Here is a 17,286-nt window from a genome sequence, read left to right on the forward strand (position 1 = left end):
CCAAGCTCCGCTGTGGGTTTCTACTATAACTTACAGTCCTGTGAAAAAGAAAGTTTTCACAAGACTCCCTGTGGTCCTGTGAAAACACCCCGACTACTTCCAAAGGAATGAAGAGGGTAACTGATCATCAGCAAGTGTGAGCACCTCTATAAAAGCAGAAGTTTGCTGGTCTGGAGCTTTGAAGCACGTGCCAACACGATGCCAGGGAGGAAAGATGTAAGCAATGAGCTTATAGATGCAGCTGCTGCTGCCCACGAGTCTGACAAGGGTTATAATGTCATTTCCAAATAATTTGATTATTCATCATTCTGCAGTGAGAAGTGGTACATATTCAAGACAGATGCTAACGTTCAGAGGGCTGAGCATCCCTGAAAATCCACCCCGAGGTCAGACTGTGCTGTTCTCAGAGACATCGCAAAAAACCCAACAGCTCCATCTCAGACTCGACAGGCCTCAGTTAGCATGTTAAACACGAAAGTTCATCACAGCATAATTAGGAAAAGACAAGTGTGGCGTTTAGAAGGGTCGCCAGGAGAAAGCACGCAACACGCCAGCATGGTTTAGGTTTGCAAAGTTGCAAAGACTCGAGATCAGGCCGAAGAGGAGATGTTTGGCTATATCGCAGCACATCAGTGAAGCACAGCAACGATAACAACTGGAGTTTTGTACAGAAACAAATCCTGTTTCTCACAAACAAGTCATAGGGATCAGCGTACAATCATGATTTAGTCTGCGCTTGACTGTGATGATGTAGTTTAAATGCATGCTTCTATATCCGCCTGATTCTGTGCATCGCGGTGCATTACGACTCGAAGAGAGCAGCACTGCATGTTGTTTATTTAATCGCTGCTGCAAAGACTGCCTGCTTACCTCGGCTCCTTGAATGACTTTAAACACAGTAGTAACAATGTCAGGACATCTTAACGTTATCTGTATTAGACGATATAAACACCTTCAAACTTACAAACTGAGAGTGAAATGGTAATATGTAAGAAAATGGCAACAGTTCAGTACTCTGGGTCCTTAACTTGAACAAAATACAGCGTTTGATGATGAAAAATGCTGAAACTAGGTTAAAAGGTAACAAAGAGATGAGTGTGTGAGAAAGGAAAAAACACAGTGGAGCGCATGATGGGGAAAAACAGAGAACGAGGAATTCAAGCAGGAGACTGGTGAGGTCAGGTGAGTCATGAGAACAGTCATAAAAAGTTATCCTGCTCTCCGTGAGGAAATCCCCATCCACTGCCCGACTGTCCCACACCCAAAGTAGAGCCCTGCATAGCTGTGCACTCATGTCTTCCTTTTCTTCTTTTCCCCACTGTGGGAGCATCTCTGGGTGTTTATGTAGTGCAGCGCAGCAAATAACGGGATTATGACGGGATGACTTTAGTATATGCTTTCTATGGTAATCTGACAGTGTCTCTGGGGGTTTAACTAGAAGGATGTGTGTTGTGAGCACAACTCACCGTCCGCTGAGCGACGAGCAGTAGGGAACCACGTGGATTCCCAGAGGGCTGTCCTCTCCTAGGATCTCCACCATTCTGGTCAGGCTGCGCACACACAGTGAACACACACATACAGAGAGGAAGAAAGCAAAATAATTCAAGTTCAGTTACTCTGAAAGGAAAGTCCTGAGAGAACAGAAATCAAGATAAAAAGCTTAGATGTGCCTTAAAAAGTATCCAAGGTTAATCATCAGGCATGACACAAAATAAGAGGATTAAATGTTAAATGTGCAGACAGAGAGAAAACAGCAGGGCAGCCCTCACACACATGTGGTACCACCAGAACAAAAACCTGTGCCGGTCTGGGGAGGAAAAGTTTGGAGAAGCGCTATCCAAGATTGAAACGTCATTTTCCATGGATCCGTTCACTGAGCTAAAAATACTTTTTGTCGAGGACTTAATCCATGTCTGCAAACCCAGGCCGCAGAGGAGGCGATGCCAACACTCTAATCAAAGTCAATAAAAGTGCAGATTGCTGCTGTGTGCGCACGCCTGTCACAACTTTTATGTGGCATCCTTCTCTGAGGATTTCTGACTTGCTTTCAGTCTCTCAGTGTCTCTGTCTAGCTTCGATTATTCAAGTATGTATCTGCTTTACATTCTGCCTGTGTTTTAATGCATGTGTGTGCTGAAGTCTTTATTTGTTTGATTAGTTTATCTATCAGCGCACAGCCATTAATCCTCTCCTGACCTTCTCTGCTCCCTGCGTGCATGTGTGCGTGTTTTTAGAAGCCAGTTTGTCTGAACTTGGTTTTGTGCTTTTGTTCTGCCCTCTCCTCTCCGTCTCTGACTATCTGTTCGTTTTGTCTCCCTCTCTCTCTAGACCATCCATCCATTCGTAAACCCCCCACCCCCCCATCAACTGATAGCAGCACAGATGCTGATAAACTCCAGAGAGGGTTACTGATGATGCTGGATGGCAACAGGGAAAGATGCAAAGTGTAGAAACAAGTTCTCCCTCTCTCCTTGTCTCAGACACACACACACACACACACACACACACACACACACACACACACAGAGAGAGAGAGAGAGAGAGAGAAAGCTAATGCTGCCTCATCGCTACTCAGCAGATTTGAGTTTAATCCAGACAACAGGAAGTGAGACTGGGGAAGAAAGACAGAGGCAAGGACACAGAGTGTTGTTTAAAGATTTAGAGCATGCTCTCAGTGTGTAACCGGAAAACTGACTGCATCACACTGGAAACTGTCATTACACACATACCATTTCTCCGTGTGTTGTTGAAGCACACCATTGTGTTGTATGTTAATAAGGAAATGTAAAGTGATGGGGTTGGTGCTACCACAGCTGCTGTCCCAGACCGCGACTGGTCATACCAGAGGTCATGACATGGTCATAAGCTCTGGTATGACCGGTCGTATGACCGTATAATGACATATGATTACATGTGATTAGGGTGACTCCTGGACATTTTTGTGGCTGATCCAAATGAGACAGGCCCATGGAATCAACTGGAAGGATAACATATCCCATCTAAACCAGTCACATCTCTGGATCCTGAAATAAATGCAGTCAGCATTAATGGAGTGTGCCTTTTCAAGCTTACAGTAAAGATTACTTCATGTACAGTTAGAAGAAACAGATCCTGTCTTGACCCGACTGCCACCCTGCGCATCATCCTTGAACAGTCAACTGAGCTGAACTCGAGCGTAAGTCAACTTTGTGGATTATGAAAAGGCTTTGGATGGTGTGCACAGGGAACCTTGTAGTACCAATGAAGTCGGTTAACTTCCTAATGAGTTTAAGATCCAGACTGGGGTGAGACAAGCATGCCTGCTATCACCATTCCCAATCCTGTGAGTGATTGACGGGTTAAAGAAGAAAATCACAGAAGGAAGAAGAAGTGGAGTGAAGTGGACACAGCTGGAACACCTGGATTTCGCAGGTTATTTTACAATTATTTTTGAAGATTTGTCGTTACTATCTTGCAACCACCAGCAAACGCAAGAGAAGACAAGCGCACAAGCAGCTGTACGACTGAACATCCACAAAGATAAAACTGAGATCATGAGAGTAAAGCCAGGACCAAGGACGTTGGAGGACCCCACTGACGGCCTTCACCCAGGAGGGTGTTAGACTTAGTATGGGGAACGGTGCAGGAGTATATGTCATTATGATGACTGAAATTTTGAGCATTAGAGGACAGTTCATCAGCATACGTGCCCCTGCCACTTCATTAGGTACACTTTGAACTGCGTTACACGCGTCAGCCGGTTTGATCATCGTGGCACAGATTTAACGAGGTGCTGGAAACACTGCTCTGAGGTTTTGTGTGCTCAGAGAGGCTCAGAGTAGTTTTTTGATTTAACCATGTCTGCATGCCTGAATGCCCTGAGTTGCTGTCATGTGATTGGCTGAGTAGATATTTGCGTTGGTGTTATGAATGACAATGTAAAGTTGAGATGTTTTCCTGCATTAGTGATCACAATAATAAACTTAACTTTATTTAAAACAAACACTTACTGAGATTTTTCAGCCTTGGTCACAGAAAGCGACAGATAACACGGCATGAAAGGAGAAAGGAAGAGGAAGGAAAAGTAACACTGATGTATAACAGGAGAAAAACAGGGACAAAGGAGAAAAGAAAGTAGCGAGCAACCAAGGTCTAGAAGTAAAATGCAGTGAGATGAAGGCGGGAGGAGGCACTGAATTAATCAGACAGGGCTAATGAAAAGAATTAATACAAGAGGGAAAATAACATCCACCCCTCCCTCTATCCTTCCTGCTGCTGCGCTTCTGATCTCTAACACTAACTACAACACAGGCACGCACACACAAACACACCGACGCACACAAACACTTCAGATCCATTTGCATTTCCTTTCTCGTTTTTTCTTCTGTGAGATGTTTGACAGGCTGCATCAATGCAAAAAATGAAGTCGGGGTGAAAGGGAGAGACAAAATGGGTGAGACTCGAGAAAGGAGAGAGGGAGCGCGACGAGAGAACAAGAGACAGAAAAAAAAAAAAAAGAGGCAAAAAGCAAAGAGAGGGGAGCGAAAGAGAGATGAAGAGAGCAGGTGTTCCCTTTATCCACCTGCCACTTCACTGATCCTCGCTATGAAAGACAGACACAGAGGAGAAATAACAAAAACAGAGGATGTGCATTACCAAAGCGCTCTCTTCCTCTCTATGCATTCCTCCCTCTCGTCTCATCCCTCTTCTTATTTATCCTGCTCTCTCTCTCCCTCCTTTTCCCCCTCAAAGCCAGTCTTTCAAGCACAGAGCGCCAGAGTAAATGCAAGGCAGTGAAAATACTACAGATAAGTGTGAGAAAATACACAAGAACTCAAAGTATAAAATAAATGAGAGCCTTCACAAACAAAAGTAGCAGAGCTAGTATTTAATGCATAAGAGCAAAGTGCAATAAACATGAGTTTGTCACAGTAACAACCTCGATCAGATCGAAGGTGCTTGGAAAGCAAAGCGACGGCTGCTGAAGAGGTTTCACCCGGATTACCTACACAGACACGTTACCTTTGGGAGGAAAACCCTACAACTGGTGCAGGAGTATGAAGGGAATCAACCTTTATCAGACTTTTTCTGGGTCTATCGATGAGGAGGAATATCAGACGTCTCCTTCTTAAAAACTTCATCGTTATTCCTGGTTTGTTTTAAAAGGTCACACTGAAGGATCTCATCTAAAACACGGATGTCTACGCTTCAGGTCATGAACCGCCGCCCTGGCGTTTTCTCGCAAAAACAGAAAGATACAATTTTGAACTCACTGCTGTTTCATAAACACGAGTCCAGGCTCAGAGGAAGCAAAGCAGCCCCAAGTCCTGGTTATGTCAGCTGCTCACAGAGCAGTGTGGTGTGGAATAAATACTGGTCATTTTTACACAAACTTCACAAATGTGATCATTTCATTTTCAAAGAGCTTCCTGTGCACACACATGTAAAACACCTATGAAAGTTCATATATGGTTTAAATAAGCCGCTGCTACATGCTGGATGCTCTTCTGCTGGGGAAACAGCTGATTAATCTCTGAATGTAGATATATTGTACGTGACGTGGGACAACTACATCCAGGCATCTGTAACTGGTAAGCGTGAGTCTTCTAGTCGAGGCGTGATGAGCTTTTCTGTTTATCTAGGAAAAAAGCGCCTGTTGTCTTTGAGGAATGGGGACTCCACAGGAAGCTGAGATGTCCCAGTTTTCCTCTAGCAGTTGAATCCAGCCTACAGTTGTTTATCTGCACGAGCACGGATTCAGGAAGACTCTCAAAACGTCACATGCACACACGATGCGATCTGTGCATGTCGAGGAAACTTTGCGCACGCGTATTTAACAAACTGTAAGTGAGCCGAACGAACGTCTCAAATATTTTCAGACACGTGCACGGGAAGCTTTTCAAAAGTGAACAAGTCTGTGAAGCGGAAATTCAGAATATTGTCTGTAGATTATAAATTTGAACTTTAATTATTATAGTTTTACATGTTCAAATTTCTCTGTATTTGTGGGTGGGCTGAAAAACAGAGAATATACACACATTTACATTATTTATAAATCTGGGTTTGTGCCTGTGAATCATATTAAACGCATTTATAAACCTATGGAGACACATTTAGTCTTTCCTGGCATCGTTACATCAAAACCACATTATTCAGGGCTCGTCTAGAGGGAGCAAAGACTTGTGCCCAGATGTTGCAGTTTCAGGATTGGAGACAATCTTTGCAGTACAGCCACTCCGGCCCTGACAGTAGCAATAGTAAATAGTAGTACTACATTTTAAATGTAGTTTTCATTTGATTAACTTTGGTTTGATTTGAGCAAATATCTTTCAACGGTCATTGTAGCTCGTAAAATCCAAGTTTCTTATTTTTTCTGTTCTTAAAGCCGCATTCTCTGCGAGTTCCACCAGATGGCGATAGCCGGGGTTGCAAAAGAGCTGAAAGGTGAAACGCTGCATGTGTTCGCCCTAATTTAGACCATGGAGCCCTACTCTAAAAAGCATCGCAGCTTTAAAACTGCCTGTGAAGTTAGATTTAAAAGTTTTTAGTGCCTGTTTGGTGCCATCGTGTCTGAGTACAGAGGATGACGACACCACTTACAGCTAATAAGTCGTACATTAGTTTATCCCAGAAAGCTGCGTCTGCTCATCTGGACGTTACTTTCATCACTCCAAGTGTTTTCCTCAGTTTTTCTTAGCTGGATGATTCAGGAATGCTTTCAAATACATAAATTTGTGTTCGCTAACTACTGACAGAACCGGTAACTCTTAAGTTGTACTGAAATCATCAGTCGGCACTATTTTATGTCATTTGAATGCTTTTGCAGTAGATAAGCTTTATAAGCACTGTACCAGGATATTTGGTGTATGGCAGCATAAAGCATTCATAGCGTACTATGAACACAGACAAAGATGTTCCCATGTGCGCTTCACATTAACTCCTCGACCGTTTTGGGCTACAAAGAAAACTGAAATAGTTCCTAAAGGATGAGAAAGATTTTGTAATTTTACAGCCAACATTACAAAGTAACTCCCTGCAGCCTACATGACACCTGGGTGACAGGGTGAGGGTGTAATTTAACCCCCAGTTATATGAAGCTTGTCCTTCTTTTCTCAGTTCACAACATAACAGGTTTCTTTCAGTCAGGAATCCCAATATCCGAAAAGAAATGTGACGTAACTGATACTTAAATGTAGACACGATGGCTTTATATCCAGTCCTTTATCCCTGCATCATTTCCATTTTCAACAGCGCGTCATAAAAGGACCCTCGGTAATAAGAATAATCAACGCCGCAATCTCGGTTCAAACTTTTCTCCCCTGAACTGCAGGCAGAGACTAAATGAGCAGATTAGTATCAAAACACCAGCAGAGTAAAATTCACTGGCAACGAATGGAAGTGTTCGGTCACCAAATACATATTCATACGCTGGTAAAGCAAGGCTAAACCTCTTACTTCCAGTTTGTTTTCTGAAGCCTACTTACCTCTTCAGCTCGTATAGCTTCTAAAACACCTCCGATACTCTGCCTGCCTTATTCACAAAGAAACATAATATAGCTGAAATGCTATTTCAATAAACCAATTTACAGTAAATCTGTTTCCCTGTATAAAAAGGACATTTTGATTCAAACGTAATGAGTTTTCTGGTGTGCACGCAGCGCGGTAAAAATTATGATGAGCCATAACCGTATTTATAGGTGTAGCTTCACATTTAAAGGTGCACGAATGCTCGCACGCAAACACACTCCGGGAGGACGACAACACGCACAAAAACACACACGGCGCACAAAACTCATACTCTGTCACAGGGACGCACGTGTTCCTCTAACGTATGCCTCTCTGCTCCAGTATTTATGGCTGCGCTCCTCTCATTTTGGACTTTTTTGCAATTTCAAGGATCGTTTCCCCAGCGACCACGGAAACCATTACATCACGTCTACATTAGTCACAGATGAGATGGTTGGTGTGAGAAAAAAACGTTACAGAGAAAATAAAACAAATCTCAGCGGGTGTCTTAAATATTAACTGTTATATTTACTGCGCTGAACGGCAAAGTGTCACAAGAGGTAATCAGACTCAGGTTGTTCCCATTTAGTTTGCCCGTCCATTAATTCAGGAGGCAAAGTTGTGCGTTATAGTAAGTCATGATTTAATGAGGACGCCATAGAAAGGCCGGGAAAAAAGAGCAGGTACTGCCCACATCTGTCACGGAGGCTGCTTCCGTGTCGTCTACATGTGTGTGATCTAATTCCTGCGTGTGCTCCGTGGTTGCACAGCCTTAAAAGCAGAGGCTAAGGTGGCACATTATTCTTACAACACATTCATAATTCTCCTTTACAGGTTAACTACATGTTGTCCTAACTGAGTGTTAACTGCACTCGGTAATAAACTTCACATTAGCGGAGGTCAGCGCTGCACACGGATCGCTTCGTAACAGCCGCTGACTCATTCACTGTCTTGGTTTTTATATTAGTCGGTCTGTTTGGGTGTGTGGGCACTTTCACGAGCGTTAACAGAAAGACGCGTTTGAATCCGTCTGAGACGTTCGGATCGAATCGAGAGAACGAGAAAACGAAGCGTACAGTTACTCGTTTTCATTCGTGCCACGACAACTGATGGACAAGCCGAGGAGAGTGAAACAGTTCTTTCAGGTAACGTCACGATTATCAGGCAGTTACTCTGGGACTTTGTTAGGCAAAGCAATCTTTTCAACAACGCCATGCAGGATTGTTCTGGAATAGTTGTGGCAGCGAACGCCTCGTCAGCCCACAAGAAGTCTGCGCTGCGACAGAAAGCTCTGAATTTCTCGTATCTGTGATCGTCACTAAATAAATCACACAAAAAAATACGTGAAGAAACAGCGAGCTGTGGCAAAATGTAAGGATCACTATCAGTATTCGAGGGATGAATCATCAACCACAACAATGTTGGGCTTTCTTTAAACGTCCTTCATCTCTCAGCCTCAGCTGCCAAGTCACAGGAAGTTAGAAAACTAGATAAAGTTGTTTACCTGTGAGATTTTAATCAGAGGACGACATTGTTATGAAACAGGAACTTTAACAGAGAAACAGGCTGGTGCTACAGTTCCACACAGAATCTTCATTTTTGTCGTGAATCTTTTCATTTTAGAACTTTTCCTTTGACTAAGCGGCTAAAATGGCACCAAAGGGTGGCAATGACGTTACTTTTCAGCACGATCCCAAACATGCTGAAACATGCAGTAAAGGCATTCCTGGACAGAAACACGTTATCACGGATCGGGCCTCCCAGAGCTCGGAGCTCAACATTATTGAAGCAGTAAAATCAGACGACAGGTTGCCTCAGAGGCTTCACACCATTTACCGACTTACAACTTTGTTAGAATTGTACCAACTCTGGTTTTTCTTACAATCCTTAAACTATTTATGTTTGCACGTTTCAATAAATTGCAGCATCCATTTCCCATTTTCCTACTGAAATATGAATAAATGAGCGGTGGCTCCAGTTTTTCATAAAGACACTCACTGCCATATTCTCTTAGCTGCAATCCCAGTGGTGTAGAACAGCCTGAGCGCAAATATACAACATAATTCAAACTGGGAAGGAGGCTTACTTGCAAATTTGATATAAGGTCAACGAGGACGAGGCTCAGGTAGCCTGTTCTCAGGATATTTCTGTGTTAAAGCTTATGGAACAATGAAATTGCTTTTAAATTGTATTCAGCCAAAAGAGAGAAAACAATGTAGAAAGCTGCAGCTTAGAATCTGCATTTCTTACTGGTGTTCGTCAGGGACAGATGAACCTTCACAAGCTCCCTAAAAGTTTTCTGGGAATCTGACACAGTCTTCCAGAAAATCGATTGGTCACTCCCGACTGATGGGTGTAAGGTAACCTGCCCCAGAGCAAGCCGAGAATGCAGCGTACGGTATCGTGCTAATCTGCTCCGGTGTAAATGTAAACCATCTCACAGTACAGGCTTCTGTAGAGGGAGGAGCTTAATGCAGGGCTTGACCACAGAAACACACCTGGCTAAAGCCTCACTGTCAGCACTCCTGCACAGATTTGCAGTACTTTACAGATTACTGCGTATGCTGTGGACTGTTTCTCCCTGTGTTATAATGTGGCAGCCTGCCCTCCTCACTACCAAAACAAGCACATGTGCACACATGCCTGAAGGCCCAAAGGAGGCACAGGGCACTGCACACCCTGAACACTTAATTACTGCACTCATTAGTGTTTGCATGTGTGTCTGCCTGTGAAAGTAAAAAAAAAAAGAAGATGCAAGCGTGTTTGTAGCTGTTTATTTTCAGCCCATGTGAGTGTGGCGGTCTCTGCGTGGCCGTGTGCGTTCACTGAGTGTGTTTCTGCGTTTCTGTTTGTGACCCTGACCCTGTTTTGGCAATCTTTTGTAGTGAGCTAATGATGGAGCTTTTTGCACTGCATCTGCGAAGGCCTTGATCTGGATTAGAATACAGCTTTAATGAAGGGAAAGTAGGGCAGAAGTACACACATAAACAGAAGTAAACACAAATGTAGATAAACATGCACACAAACAAGAACTATCCTCAACCACAGCCTCAGCACCCGGCAGCCATCCAGAGACACACCTGGGCATTAACAGGCTTTTTCCTTCTTTTTTCAGTTGAATTCAACTTTATTTACAAAGCACCAAATCAAAACAGCAGCAGCCTCCAGTCGCTCCACCACCATCTTTGCTGCTCTCTGCGAGTCATTATTCCATCTCTGCTCCAACCAGCTTCATGACCACACTTCTTTAAAATATATTTTACATGTTTATCAAGGTGAGCTATTAGTTCAGAAGTCAGTCACACACACACAAATACACACTGACCTTCCACTGAAGGGGTGTTTGGCTGGCCGCTCCACCCCTGCTGGCCTCTCCACAGTGGGACCAGCTGCCTGCAGAGAACAGACACAGAGTAGACATTAGAAACAAGCAGCAAAATAAAATCCCCAAAGACAAAAATTATATGTATACTGTAGACATGTGGACAAATGAAGTAATTACGGTTTAAATAAAAGTGTAATGAGTGACTAAGCCAAGGAAGTTTTTGTATTTTGATTTAAACTGTCTAAAATTCAGAGTTTGGAATAAAGAAATGAGTGAAGTGAACAAATAACAATTCATACATGAAGCCGATCCTGTTAGAAGTTAAACGCAAGTGTGAATCACATTTATTATACCATAGTGTAAAGTTTGCATAAAGCCACAGGTCTGTCAGCCAACGGGACTGACCCGACTGCTTCTGCCTGTAGAGCTGTCTCATCATCAGACTGGGAAACGCACCTCGGCAGACCTGGCTGGGCTTCGGTCAGTGCTGGTGGAAAGGAGCTCTCGCAGGAACAGGATCAACTAAACAATGTAACTGGTCGATTTCTCCTCAGAGTAGACGTTTAAACTTCATAATTCATAATCTTAAAGATCTTAAGTCTAAATTTTAGAATTTAGACTTCTAAAACTACTCAAACTACACTTGCAAAGAACTGAAGATTTATTTTTATATGAAATTTTTATTAGTATTTGTAAGAATGACCCAAACTCACATATGAATATTGGTGAATATCACAGGGGGACATCAGACCTTGGAGAGCATGCTTGTCTGAGCATATGGAGGCAAACACACGCTGGTCAATAAGTCTCTCCGTTAGTGGTAGACACTAATGGACTCATATGACCTTTAACCTCTGACCTCAGTCCCCCCAATACTGCCACATGACCTACTCCACCTGTCAGAGACAGAGAGAGGAATAGATGGAACGAAGAGAGGCTGAGAGGAAGACAAATGAGACCAGGGAGAGGAAGAGCAAGGAAGAGGAATGTCGGGGCGAGTCACGAAATACACGTAAAGTCAGAGACGACGGGTGACGCGACAAGACGAGGAAGGCAAGGTCACGTTCGCCGCAGAATGACAGATAGCAAACATATGTTTGCGGTTTGGCGGCTCGCAAATCAATTAGTCTGGCCTGGCTGTCGATGCCGTCACGTGAGCTTAATTAGAAACAGGATGACAGGTAACATTAATTATAGTAACCTCCTGTCATAACAGTCACTCGTATATTAACTGCAAAGCCTCTGGTGCTTAATTGTATGTCTCATTTAATAAATGTGTGTAGTAACAGCCTCTCTCACTCTGTGTCTCTTTGGAAGAGCAACATATTAATTACAAAAGGCCACCAATGTATGTTACTTATCAGAGGCTAATTTAAAACAAGTAAATGAATCTGAACGAATAAATGTTTCTCATTATTCACACTGACACCAGCGCGTTCCTCTGAACACTTCTTCTAATTACAGACACTGAACCTCTTGCAGTTTGGAAACTGGAGTCGCTGCTCTTATTTGAAGGAATTAGCTCACTTTCATGATGATAATCAGGGTTTTTTGAAACATTAACAATAAAAGTTCATTTAGTTTTTAGAGGTTAGAAGTATTAACAAAGCTGCAAATTCAGCAGAGTCAGTAAATCACAGCCCACAGAGGAATTAATAATTATAAGAAAATGTGAGACATTCCCACAAAGACGGACAGTTTAATTGGACGCAAAGTAAAAGTTTATTAAAAATAATGATTGAAAGATCTAAAGCTTGATAAGAAATGAAAGATATATTTATTCAATGACAAAGATTTATTTGAAATATGTTGAGGCCTACTGCAGGGGAAAATGAATATATTAGTCTGTCAGAATTGGACAGCTTAATCAATACTTGGAGCATTAATGGTTCTGCAAAACGTGTAGAATAAAGAAGCAGATTTTCCATTTTGAATCACTGATGGATAATCCTTGAATAACTATGCTTTTAACAAATGGCCTGCAAGCGTTTAGCGTTCATGGTCCAATCTAATAATTGCTAAAAGCGGATAAAAAGAGCAAACTATTAGTGATATTACTAATTATTGAATGACCAATCAGGCTAAGTGTTCCCTGAAAATGCTACCACAGCCGGTATGATAAATTAGTATTAATGCATTCTGTGTCTGCGTGTGCACTTTACGTGTCTTCATCTGTATGAACCTGACAAAGCCATCCGTCTTCCCTTTGGTAATGTGCAGGAATAAATATGGAGTTGTTTTAATTCTGAACAGCAAAGGAAACAAAAGCACTGAGATATAACATTTAATATTTTTTCTCATTAATTTGGGTTTTTTTTTAAGTTAATTAAACTATTTTTTAATGTTTTTTTCTCTGCTGAAATTTTTAAACTGCAGCAGGTAAAGGAATCAATGAAGCATGAAACACACTACAGCACACACGTGCTGAGTGAAGTGTGTTTTTGGGTGTTAATGTAGTTTTTAGTGCACGACAGAATCATTTAGTGCAATTAATGAAACCAAGTTCAGCTCAAAACAGAATCATTAATTCAGTACTTCAAAAAAAAAAAACCAACACTGATTCAGTTCATCTGGAGGCAACGACTTCAGCAGGAGGAACCTTTCATCATCCAGGTGAGCTCTTCGGTCTCAGCTGACTGCAGGTTTTCCCGGCCGTGTAACAGGCGTTGACACACAAACTGCCATAACCACTAATGGCTATGATTACTATTCACAGAGACCTGGGGGTGACTGCAATCACAGCATTGTGAGATAGTATAGATTTACTCTTAGACCCCCTCCTCGGTTCGGTTGACTCCTCGCTCAAACCAGCATTCCTCCCTGTTCACCATGTGGACTGTGTGGGCGAGCAGTCAGCGGAGACAAAGACGTCCACGGATGAGTAATACAGGTTTCTCCCAATGAAAACACTGAGGCTAGATAAACTGAATCAGCTGTCTGGAATTTCCTTTCCCAGATAAGTGGACATGTACCGCGACATCTCAGGAAAAGGTTTAGGAGAGGGGCGTGTTCACCACTGCGCTGCAGCATTTCTTCTTTGAACAGGCCAACTGATGATAAAAGCACAGACACCGACTGGTTTGAACCACAGAATAGCTACAGTGACATCATTATTTGGTTTTTACCGTTAGCATCATTACCATTCCCATCTCGGTTTCCCAAAACCACACGTGACAAGGAGGCTCGGGTCTGACTGTCAGACCTCTCGCTCATTGGCTGATGACTTGTGATAGGCAACGCGTTAGCCAACAAGCACATCATGGATAATATGGAGAATATTCAATATGACCGGAAAAAGTGAATGAACCCATAAACTCAGCAGCAAAGTGTTTACAGAGTCCAAGACAGAAGCCAAGACTTCCCAAAGACTTCTACAGGACTAGAAGGGGTTTTTGTTATCGCCACCTGGTGGTCTTCAAACAAAATGCAGGCCTAGCACACAGTGGTCAGCGTCAGGGACATGTCAATGCATACGGACCACGCCCCTAACCACAGCATCCAGGTGGATGAGGACTAAACTATTATTTTCCATCAGGTTGGAAACGTCTTTTTCAAAGCTGTAAAGTTGCTCATGTTAAGACGGAGTCTTTGGAGACGGGCTTGTGTTGCAGCCAGCCTTCAGCAGCCTTCACTTAGAGGCACTGCAGCTGCAGTTTGTGCTGCTATTCCAACACTGGCATCATTTCTCAGCTCTGGTTACTTTGTAAGCTTTATTTGAAAGCCAAATATTTTGCTATTCTTTAACGATTTCAGCTGCTCACCAGTTACTTTCATAATGCTCCAACTGGGCGGGGTTGTCTGACTGGAGTAAGCAGCATCTCTTCTGTCTGGATGGCAGCTTATGGAGCTTAGGTTTATGTTATATCATTAGGAAGTAACGATTCCTTTAAAAATATGGAAATTCATGATAAAATCTTCATATTATTGTTTATTATTAGCACATTTTTGAAACTACGCATCCACACAGTCTGGTAAACTCCTCCCCAGCTTCACATCTGAAAGACTTTCTCTCTCTGGAACGCCCTTTTTACACCCACTCATGTTTCTCATTAACCCCATTAGCTGTGATTCAATCCACCAGGTGTTATTTTTCTTTGTTTGGGGTTTTTCCTCCACTTGTACAACTTTTCATCATTTTGTTCCCCTTTTTTCATGTTTTGTATGTTTTTCACGTCAGTTTTTAGAATGATGCTTTTGAAAAACACGTTTTTCAGTTTCTGTCCAAACGCTGTTAATAACACAGTTATAGATGTGTATATGAAAAAAAAAAATTCAATGACAAACATGCATGAAAGGTGGCACAAAAGACATGATGAGACATGCAGACATGCACACACACAGGTGTAGCATTAAAAATAAGTGCTGCAGTGTCCCTGTGGTATTCTAGACAATAATAAGCACCCCCAGCCCGAGCAACACATTTTTACCAACACGTATCCCTGCCTGTGTGTGTCTGTGTGTGTCTGTGTGTGTGTTTCCGTGTGCTATAAGCATGACAGACAGTAAGAAAAGAGTGTTTTTTTTGGTGCACTGTACTCGTCTGAGTCTGGCATTTAGAAAGAAAGAGCTGCACCAGTAAATCTTTCCAGGTCAAAATTAAATAAGAGAGGGGACCAAGAGAAGGAGCAAAGACAGAGACAGGAGAAAGACAGAGAATTACTCCAAGAAGAGTACTTTCTTCCCCTCATCGCTCTCACCAAAAGGCCAAGTGACAATTTGAACAATTACCCAGAGCCATTACCTCTATCTGAACCGTGCTGCTTGAGAAGAGACAGATGAGCCAGTGACTGAGCGTGTGCGCGTACGTGTGAGTACGAGCGAATGAATCGAAGAGTGAGGGACGCTGAAAGAGCCAAAAAAAGACTGACAGCGACTGAGAAAATAACGTACGAGGAAGAGACAAACAGAAAGAGAATTTCTTCAGAAAACACTCAGCACAGGGCCATTTAGCACTCCAGCACTTACATGGTAGTTACTGCAGCACAGCAGGTAGATGGAGGAAACCCACGTGGCACCGACGGCTTAAAAAACACAAAGATGTGAAGGAAAAACGTGCAGAAAGAGAGATTTCTTTTTACAGCTGTGGTACGGTGGAACGGTTGGACTTAAATCTGATGTAACGGTTTATATTTGCAAACACACAGACAGATATGTGTTGGTCCTCCTGACCCGCTGACACATGGACTACATCTATTCTTGTGTTTTAAAATCTCTGCTGTACAATTATCCAACCCTGTAAAAAGAACAGCTCAAAGACAACATAAAAAGCAGAAAATTACCATGACATTCACGCCCATGATGAGTGTATATGTGGATCAGTATGATAGAAATGCAGCTGGGTTGGGTTTTGGTCCGGGTATGACTCTTTTAACGTAACACAATGTAGTTATTAAAGACAATGAACATTAACTCACAGTAATAGGAGTAATATAAGTTGAAAACTACAGTTCTGAGATTTTATGTGTGAAATAAGGGAAGCCTGAGGAGCTGATGTGGTCAACCAATATATAAGCACCTCAAAGCCTGCTGCATTACTGACATCCTGTAATATTTCATATGAGTAGCTGCACGAGTGACAGCAGCTTAGTTGTACAGAGTGGAAATTGAGTTTAGAATAACTCAATCTGTGGCCCTAAACTCCTTACTCTGTATTTAGATTATGTAATCATCTTATATTTTATATATTTGTAATTTATATTTTATTGTGATTTTACTGGAAAGCACTTTGGTGTACTTCGGTCTTAAAAATGTGCTATATAAATAAATTTTGATTTGATTTGATTTGACTTACCTTATTTCTCCAGGAAAGATCAATGTTATTAGCAATAAGGTGTGTAATATTTATTATGGAGTTTACTATGAGTGCCAAGCTGTGGGTTACTGGTCTATTTCTCATCTCACCTGTGTGAAATCAGTGTAACAAAACTCAACAACTACCAACAAGACATGAGACAACAGGTGCAACCAGGTGCCGTTGAACTCTGCAGGACAAATGCATGTGGCACAGTCACAAACATGTTAGGTCATCCTCAGCAACAACGAGCATGGAGACTGACCACCTCTGAGGACCAACCACAGTCCCCTAAAGCACTAAACCCTGCAAACAGAGAGGTCTGTGGGGAAAACAGCGTGATTAAGAAAGGGTGTTTGTCCAGTCAGGAATCTCAAGGGCTCAAGGATCACTACTCAGGAGTCTAATCAAGCACGGGCTTCCTTTAACCAGCGGACTGGAGGGACTTTCTGAGTAAATAAAGCCACAACAACGTGTCAGGACTGCATGTCTACACAACAAGCACACAATAATGATTTTATTTATTATAATATTCTGTTAATGCGTGTCAATTATTAATGAACAGGTGTATTTAATCATCAATGATGGGATAAAGCATTAGAAAATATATTAAACTTTTTTATAATGAAGAATTTTAACACTTCAGTTCAATTCAGTTTTATTTACACAGCACCAAATCACAACA

The 17,286-nt window shown here is 42.2% G+C and overlaps 1 protein-coding gene across 1 annotated transcript in view; it reads right to left on the minus strand.

The window, feature by feature from the left end:
- Positions 1 to 17,286, minus strand: part of LOC102309614 (partitioning defective 3 homolog B) — a gene marked incomplete at its 3' end in the record, with an annotated part of 144,079 nt that overhangs the window by 65,733 nt on the left and 61,060 nt on the right. Inside the window, 2 exon segments of the mRNA XM_005925930.3 lie at positions 1,467 to 1,550; positions 10,811 to 10,878. Of these exon segments, the coding sequence (XP_005925992.2) occupies positions 1,467 to 1,550; positions 10,811 to 10,878 (152 nt within the window).

Source organism: Haplochromis burtoni, unplaced genomic scaffold, assembly GCF_018398535.1.
Source record: "Haplochromis burtoni strain Fernald_Lab_line unplaced genomic scaffold, NCSU_Asbu1 Contig_74, whole genome shotgun sequence".
Lineage (NCBI taxonomy): Eukaryota > Metazoa > Chordata > Actinopteri > Cichliformes > Cichlidae > Haplochromis > Haplochromis burtoni.